At 48.7% G+C, this 8,999-nt stretch overlaps 1 protein-coding gene across 1 annotated transcript; it reads left to right on the forward strand.

The window, feature by feature from the left end:
- Positions 1-320: 320 nt before the first annotated feature.
- Positions 321-7,460, forward strand: eif3g (eukaryotic translation initiation factor 3, subunit G). The gene is given in 10 exon segments (NM_001292657.1): positions 321-389; positions 491-537; positions 2,542-2,630; positions 2,738-2,797; positions 3,489-3,593; positions 4,397-4,583; positions 5,241-5,348; positions 5,938-6,074; positions 6,499-6,605; positions 7,362-7,460. Coding segments are annotated over 10 exon segments (867 nt in total). The 5' UTR covers positions 321-378; the 3' UTR covers positions 7,378-7,460.
- Positions 7,461-8,999: the final 1,539 nt, after the last annotated feature.

Below are 8,999 nucleotides of genomic sequence, written 5' to 3' on the forward strand. Positions count from 1 at the left end.
ATACAGTGGACCCCACCTGGCACAGGTGTGTGTGTGTGTGTGTGTGTGAGGAGCCCTCCAGGCCTGAGGGCGGCGCTGTGCTGTGCTGTGCGGCGCTGTGCTGAGTGCGGAGAGCCCTCCAGGCCTGAGGGCGGCGCTGTGCTGTGCTGTGCGGCGCTGTGCTGAGTGCGGAGAGCCCTCCAGGCCTGAGGGCGGCGCTGTGCTGTGCTGTGCTGAGTGCGGAGAGCCCTCCAGGCCTGAGGGCGGCGCTGTGCGGCGCTGTGCTGAGTGCGGAGAGCCCTCCAGGCCTGAGGGCGGCGCTGTGCTGAGTGCGGGGAGTCTTTCCCGGAACCTGTGGCGGCGCCGCGGGCCTCTCGCTGTGACTCGGGAGCCGGGGCCATGGATTACGAGTGAGTCCCGGGGCCGGGGGTTGGGGGCCGGGGGGCGGGGGGGGGGGCGGGGGCCGTGAGCCTGACTAACCGGCCTCTCTCTGTGCTGTGTGTCCCCGCAGCTCCAAGCCGAGCTGGGCCGACCAGGTGGAGGAGGAGGTCGACGAGGGTAAGAGCCGGGCCCAGGGCGGCCCCACGTGGGGGAGGCAGAGGCCTGAGCAGCGAGGCCTGAACCCCCCGTCCGGGGCCTCGGGGTCCCCTGAACCCCCAGTCCGGGGCCTCGGGGTCCCCCTGAACCCCGTCTCTGCTATTGTTTTATGGTTATTTTCTCTCTCTGAACACTGTCCTCTCTCTCTCTCTCTCTCTTTACTGCTATTTTTTTAATATAATAATATATACTTTTTCTCTCTCTCTTGTTTTTACGTAATTAACAATAATTACTATTTTTATCTCTTCGCTGTTATTTTAGATAATTAATAATAGTTATTTTGTGTCTCTTCGCTGTCGTTTTATATAATTAGTAATAATAATTTTAATTATGCAAAATAACAGCAAAGGTATATTTTATATAATTAATAATTATTATTTTACCTCTTCGCTGTTATTTTATACAATTAATAATTATTATTTATCTCTTTGCTTTTATATAATTAATAATAATTTTATCTCTTTGCTGTTATTTTATATAATTAATAATAATTATTATTTTATCTCTTCGCTGTTATTTTATGCAATAATATATTTTTATCTCTTTACAGTTGTTTTATGTAATTAGTTAATCAATAATTTTTTTTACTCCGAACACCGTCCTCTCTTTACTCTTATTTTTTACTCTAAACACTGTCCTCCCTCTTTACTGTTATTTTACATTATTTTTACTCTGAATATTGTCCTCTCTTTGCTCTTATTTTATATAATATTATTTACTCTAAACACTGCCCTCTCTCTTTATTCTTACTTTATATTATTTCTTACTTTTACTCTAAATGTCGTCCCCTCTTTTTACTCTTATTTTATATATTTTTGACTCTACATATCATCCTCTTACTCTTGTTTTATATCATTTTTTTTACTGTCCTGTCGTCACTTCGCCCGTGTGATGACAATCCATATATTCATTATAATATATTGCAAAATAATATTCTATGGCGATATGCCGTTTCAATTAATATATTGATTAAAGACACACTTATTTTATATTCTAACTATGCCTCACAATTCACTTACATCAATTAAAATATTGTAAATCTAACAAATAAAACAGAAAGCAAATATATGTAACAATATACATAATATAGTTTATGATAATATATAACATTATTATACTGAATATCTATTGTACTACTTTATGTATTACAATATACGTGAAGCAACATAATATATACTTAATATACTTATATTACAGTACTGTCCAGCATCTTGGGCGTCCTCCCGACGTGAAAGGCGCTGTGCAAATGTAATATTGTATATAATATATATCATACATTTAATATATTCTCTACCTGTCTCATGCTTACTGTCTCCATTTCCCCCTCTCCTTGTGTCTCTCTCTTACTTGCCTTTTACCTGCCTGTTTAATGTGGAATAGAATCGGAAAATAGGATTATTGTTAAGGAAAAACGCAGGTACTACAAGATTACATCCGCCCCATTCTCCCCCTCCGTCCCTGCCTCACAACCGACGCAGCTGAAAACTTCGTCACTTCCCGGCTGGACTGTTCCAACCACCTCCTGCTGGTCTCCCCAATTAATACAAAACTCCGTACCCCCCCCCCCCCCCATCACCCCCGTCCTCGCCAGGCTCCACTGGCACCTCCCTATCTCTCCGACCTGCTTACCTCCCATCACTCCACCACCCGCTGCCTCTGCTCGGTTGGCTCCGGCCTCCGAGTTGTCCCCTGTACCCTCCGCTCCACCATCGGTGACTGTGCCTTCGGCCACTAAGCCTCGAAGCTCTCTTCGTCCACCTCACCCTCTCCCCCCACCACCTTCAAATCCTGCCTAAAGACCTTCCTTTTTGATTGTGCTGACAGTCACTTCCCCTCTCCCCATGGCTCAGGTCAGACTCTGCCACTGTCAAGCCTTCTGGGAAGCTACCCCATGTGAAGGGTGCTGTGTAAATGCAAGTTGCTGTTGTTCATTACCCTACATCCCATAATATTTCCCACCCGCAGGTCCATTACCTTCACCGAAAGAGCAGATCAAAGGGAATATTAAAATTCTCACCGAATATAAAGTCGATGAAGACGGGAAGAAAGTGAAGGTAAGTCATTGCTTTATTCAAACCGGTTTGGCTTCTCCTCACAGCTCCCTTCGTCACCTCGTGAGAGCTGATTACATTCATTTAATCTCGTCGCTTTGTCTTGACAGATCGTGCGGACGTTCAGGATTGAAACCAGGAAAGCGTCGAAAGCGGTAGCCCGGAGGAAGGTGAGGGTTAGCAATGGGGACCGAGATCACAGTACAAATTTATATTTCCCACGTTTCACCCACAAAATACAGTCAGTTCACTTCACAGTATATTCTGTGAACGCTTTGAGACTTCTCGACGACCTGATCAGGCGCTAGAATAAATATGAGGATTATTATATTATTATGATACAGCGCCTTTCACAACATCCCAAACTGCTTGGTTTAACAATCCTACCTAGGCACCCGAGCTGGGATGTGGAATGGGGGGGAAAGATGACTGAAGGTGTGGTTAAAGAGATCGATCTCGAGACAGACCTTGAACGAGCAGAAGGAAGGGAGGGAATGAGCGAGTCAGAGGGCAGAAAGCCCACCCACCTGATGGCAAGGCGGGGAACGTGAAGCAGGCTGAGCGAAGGGAGCAGCCTGGACTGGTCTGGTGGGTAGGATTTGAGGAGGTGGCAGAGGTAAAGAGTGTGGGGTCGAGACCGTGGAGGGGTTGGAAGAAATTTCTTCACTCAACAGAGAAACCGTGCAACGGAGATCGGAGAGCAATGGGGAGCTGTTAAGCCCTCTCCCCACACTGCCCTCTGCGCTGGCCAGACACGATCAATCTTGAGTCTTTTCTTGTTCTGTGAGCCAAGGCTGGCTCTCGGTCTCTCTCTCTCTGTACACTCACTCTGCCCCACCTGCCATTTTGCCTTGTTTTCAGAACTGGAAGAAAATCGGGAACTCGGAGTATGATCAAGCGGGGCCCAACGTAGCCACGACAACTGTCAGCGACGATGTGTACATGACCTTCATCACCAACAAAGAGGTGAGAGGGAGTCAGGGCAGAGTCCGGCAAGGCAGGCGTCCACACTAATTGGTATCAGTGCCGAAACAGAGATAAAGAGTATGGATGTTGTGTGTGTGTGTGTGTGCATCTCCATCTCTTTATAACTCTTGTATGTGCGTGTGTGTCTCTCATTCTTTCTCTCTGAGTGGTTCTTAACTCTCTACACAACATCACACTAAGTCTTTTAAGAATCCAAAGGGACAAACTGGACAATTGGATAAACCATAAAGGGCGATGATAACACAAGTAGCTCAGACACAATGGGGCCGAATGGCCTCCCTTCTGTGGCCCTCGATAACCCAGCCAGCCAGCGATCAAGGGACGGGTTTGGATTCAGATCAATCAATTGGGACAAGAGAGCAACGATAACTTTCATTTACCCAGCGCCCTTCACGCAAGTAGGGAATTTCAATAGGGAATCTCAAAAGGGAGTTGGATAGGTACTTGAAAAGGAAAAAACTGCAGGGGTAAGGGGGAAAGAGCGGGAGGAGCGGGACTGATTGGGGAGCTGTTCCAAAGAGCTAGCACAGGCACGATGCTGTGATCCTTCTGTGCTGGAATATTCTATGTTCTATCACGTTTGAGCACTTTAGTGGCGGGTTGGGGCTGGGGGGGAGAGAGGGAAGGGTGACTGTAGGCCTGGTCGAAGAGGGAAGTCTTCAGGTGAGATTTAAGGAGGGAGGGAGCGGAGGGATTGAGGCAGGGAGGGTAGGTAGGGGCAGTGTGGATCTGGTTTCCAGCCCTGGTCACTAACCGGGATGTTCTTCACCCCCCCACCCCAGGACCTGATAAACCAGGAAGATGATGATCCGATGTCCAAACTGAAAGGGCAGAAGATCGTGTCCTGCCGGATCTGCAAAGGGGACCATTGGACAACGAGGTGTCCGTACAAAGACACGCTGGGCCCCATGCAGAAGGAGTTAGCCGAGCAGCTGGGCCTAAGCACCGACAAAGAAAAGGTTCCAGGAGGTAGGTAGCTGGGGTGAGGAGAGCAGGTGCATTTTGTGGGCGAAACGCGGCAGCCAGACAGCACACAGCAACGGCCCACAAACCGTCGTGGATTGGGTGACTACATTTTTTTGTTTTGCGAAGGAATTAGTACTCCTGGAAAACGCTCCAACTGACAAGTGGGTTCCTCCTTACTGCTAGGTAAACAGAGGCGTGTGGAGTAAGGAAACCTGCCTAAGGTTTCACATCTCAACGATGGGATAAGGCACTACATCAAATGCAAGAATTATTATTATTATTCACCCCGCCCGATGATAGAAGGCGAACTGGATGGAACAACGGTCTTTTTTTCGTCCAACAAACCCTAAGTTCCTTAAAAAGAGCCAGCACGGACACGATGGGCCCCAATGGCCTTCCGATTTGTCACTCGAGCCCTACGGGAGACGTACTTATCCCGGATAAACATTCCCAGAATATCTGGGACAGGATTGCCATCCCCCTGGGAGCCGGCAGATGGCAGCATTGCCACGTCTGCAGACCTGGCGACCAGTGCACAGCAGCCAGGAGCGCAAGTCTGTGCCGAGTTGGGTGCCCTCAGCAAGCGGAACAGCGAAGGGAGCCGCGGCGGAGCTGTTTCTCCGACTGTAAGCTACGTCTCTTATCTCTTGTCCTCCACAGAGGCCGAGCCCGTACAGCCAGCACAGAGCAAGACGGGCAAGTACGTCCCGCCCAGCTTAAGGGACGGAGCCAACCGGCGAGGGGAGTCCATGCAGACAAATCGCAGAGGTAAGTGAGAAGCCACGCACGCGGGGGGGGGGGGGGGGGGGGCAAGAAGCTGTCTCAGCTTCAGACGCTCGGGTGGGGGCAAGAGGGCCTGGGGTTCAGGTTCACGGTCAGTCAATCGGTCAGTGCAGGCTGACAGCCCTGTCTCTCTGCTGTACAAGTCGACAACTCTGCACTGGGTTCAACTCTGCGCTAGACTAGACAGTCAATGATATGGACCTGAGCTGGGGGTTGGGACCAGGGTGGGGGGTGGGGGGGGGGGGTGAGAGAGTGACCGAAGACGCGGTCGAAAAGGAGTCTTGAGACCTCTCTACCATAACAAACACACAGAAATGGCAAGTAGTCTGAGGGAGAGTGGCACAGAGAGAGCGAGACCGATGACCTCTCCGATGGAAGGTCATTGACCTGAAACGTTAACTCACTTTCCACTCTCTATAGTTGCTGCCTGACCTGCTGAGTGTTTGTTCCCAGCCACCTCTGTGTTTATTTCAGATTCCCAGCCTCCGCAGTATTCAGCCTTTTGTTGTGTGTGTGTGTGTATATATATATATATATAAATATAAAATCTGTTGTGGTGGTTGTTTTCCTGCAGCCGATGATAATGCCACCATCCGGGTAACTAACCTCTCTGAGGACACCAGAGAGACCGACCTGCAGGAGCTTTTCAGACCGTTCGGCTCCATCTCCAGGATTTATCTGGCAAAGGATAAGAACACAGGCCAGTCTAAGGTAAGCCAGCAGCTGGTTGGTGTCTCTACAACACACGCCTCGCGTCGGGAGGACGTCCCAAGGTGCTGGACTGGACAGTCAGGGATTTGGACCCAAGCTGAGGGTTGGGATCAGGGAGGAGTGGAGGGCAGGGAGGGTGGGTGTAGGAGGGTGGCTGAAGGGGTCTTGAGACAGGCCTAGAAGGGACTGTGGGATACGAGTTCCAGAGAGTGGGACATAGAGGCTGAAGGCCTGACTGCCGATGGTGGGTCGGACAATACGGGGAACGTGGAGTAGGCTGGAGTCTGTTGAGCGGAGGAGCGGACAGGTTGATGTGGCGTTAGCTAGCGGGAGAGGGGAAAATTGCCAGTTTAGCTTCTCGTGGTGTTTGTCGGTTCAGTAACAACCTCCCCCCACCCCCCCCTCTCTCTCTCTCTCTCTCTAGGGATTTGCCTTCATCAGCTTCCATCGCCGGGAGGATGCGGCCCGTGCCATCGCTGGCGTTTCAGGTTTTGGCTACGATCACTTGATCCTGAACGTGGAATGGGCCAAGTAAGTGATTGTTTTGCGCAAGGCTTCTCGACAGCGCACACAATCTCCACTCCCATTTACCTCTGACGCAGACTCGCTGGGCCGAATAAATGGCTGTCTGGTAGCGTAGTGGTTAGAGCGCTCGCCTCACAAACGAGAGGACCTGGGTTCGATTCCCGGGTGGGTCAGGGAGAAATCTTAGAATCATAGAATATTATAGCATAGAAGGAAGCCAATCGGCCCATCGTGCCTGTGCTACCCAATCAGTCAAACCTCCCCACCCCAGCTCTTTCCCCAGACCCCGATCATAGGCAAGTTTCCTGTTTACTTAGCGGTAACTAGGAATCCGCTTGTTAGTCGATTGGCGGATCGCTTTTCTAGAGGTGATAATCTCCACCCACCCCTGAAAAAAGATTGGGGCTGTGCTCTGTGCAGCACGGAAACCCGATTGGAAGGGATCCGTAAAGGGCATGGCGGGAGAGGAAGGAGCGAAGCAACGACTCGTTCCAGGACCAAGGAAAGGGAAGTTGGAGATGGGGTGTTAGTTGGAGAGCGGGATGGGTCCAGGGAAGGGTTTTTTGAGGATTGGGGTGGTGACGTTTGTTTCTGCGTGAAAGACGCTATATAAATGCAATTTGTTTTTGGCACGGTCAGGGGACGCGGTGTCTATTTTAGACTTTATAACCTGTTGTCTGTGATTGTTATTAGTTCCAAAAGCAGTGCAAATGTTAATCGCTCTCCCCCTTTGTCCTTCCTCCCCCTCTTCTCTCTCCACAGACCTTCAACCAACTGAAGTGTTCTCTGAACGAACATCGAAAGCGCAGGAGTTAAGTCACTATTTACTTAGCAAAATAAAGTTTGGACCAATATTTCCTCACTGACTGCCAATGACTGTTCTGTTAACAAAATAGCTTGTGACTCATAGTGATATGCTGTTCAGGCGATCCTGAAGATCCCGACTCCCTATTGGAAAACCAGTAGATACCATGGGTGAGGGACTTCAATTATGTGGAGGTTAGAGGCTGGGTTATGGGGAAGATTTAATAGAGGTGTTCAAAATTATGAGGGGTTTCGATTGTGATAGAGTAGACAGGGAGAAACTGATTTCTCTGGCAATTGAGTGGGCCAGTAACCAGAGGACACAGATTTAAGATAATTGGCAAAAGAACCAGAGGGGAGAAAAGGAGAAATCTTTCTTGTCCAGAGTTGTTACGGTCTGGAACGCACCGCCTGTCTGAAAGGGCAGTAGAAGCAGGTTCGCTGGTTGCTTTCAAAAGGGAATCGGATAGGTACTAGACAAGGAAAAATATGCAGGGCTATGGGGTAAGAGCAGGCAGAGGCACGATGGGCTGAATGGCCTCCTTCTGTGCTGTAAGATTCTATGAGAAGGGAGTTTCTCCTGGTGTCCTGACCACTAACCCACCAGATAAATTGGCTTTGCTGCTTCACGCTGTGCGTTGTGACCTTGCCGACATATATTCAATGATCATTACCTTTTGAAGCGATCCGAGTTACTGCCAATAATCTGCTCGATGTCAGGGAATATTCGGTTCTGTCATGTGAAAGGGTAGAACTTACAGAGAATTAGCGACACAGCTGTCGGGATAACAGGCAAGTCCGATCAAGCTACGGTTAATTCCTTGCTTCAAGGCTGCCCTGACTTCGAGTGGCACTTGGCAGCCAGTCAGTAGCTTGTCTCCTGCGGGGAAAGATAAGTAGATAATTAAAGGGGTCATTTGGAAAAAAGGGTTGACACAAAACCAAGAATAGCTTGTAGCTTTTACACACGCACACAATATGTTTCGCCCACAAAATACGGCCAATCCCCTTTACAGTGCATCCTGTGAAGCGCTTTTGAGACGTCTCAACGACGTAAGGCGCTGTATCAAATGCGAGGATTATTATTATTGATGAATTTTCTTCTCTGCTAACAGTCAGCACACAGCTTTAGAGAAACACTCATTTTTTGAATGGGATTCCAGGAGTATAAGGATTAATAGAATTGTGTTGATGTGTGGTGGGGGTGGGAAAAGAGAAAGGGTTCCTCTTGTGTTGGAATTATACATTTATTTCGAGGGGGGTGGGAAGGACAACAATAGTGTCCATTGTAACACTCAGACACTCACATTCACAGACGCACACTCACACAGCACATTTAAGGTCAAACAAACAGGAGACTGCTCATACCAGCGCCTTACACTTAATAAAAGGTATTTATTGAAGGAATATTACAACATATAAAAAAACTACAAGTTTATTAAACACGAATGAATCATCACCGCAGATAGTTTGAGGCAATCATTCAATCACTGGGCATCTTAAAACCACGTTATATAAAATCCACATTGCGAGACAGGACTGCACAATTAATGGAAAGGGAGGGATGGTGGGTATAGAGGGTGGGTGGGGGAGGAG

The sequence above is a fragment of the Callorhinchus milii genome, unplaced genomic scaffold (genome assembly GCF_018977255.1).
Source record: "Callorhinchus milii isolate IMCB2004 unplaced genomic scaffold, IMCB_Cmil_1.0 Scaffold29, whole genome shotgun sequence".
NCBI classification, from domain to species: Eukaryota; Metazoa; Chordata; class Chondrichthyes; order Chimaeriformes; family Callorhinchidae; genus Callorhinchus; species Callorhinchus milii.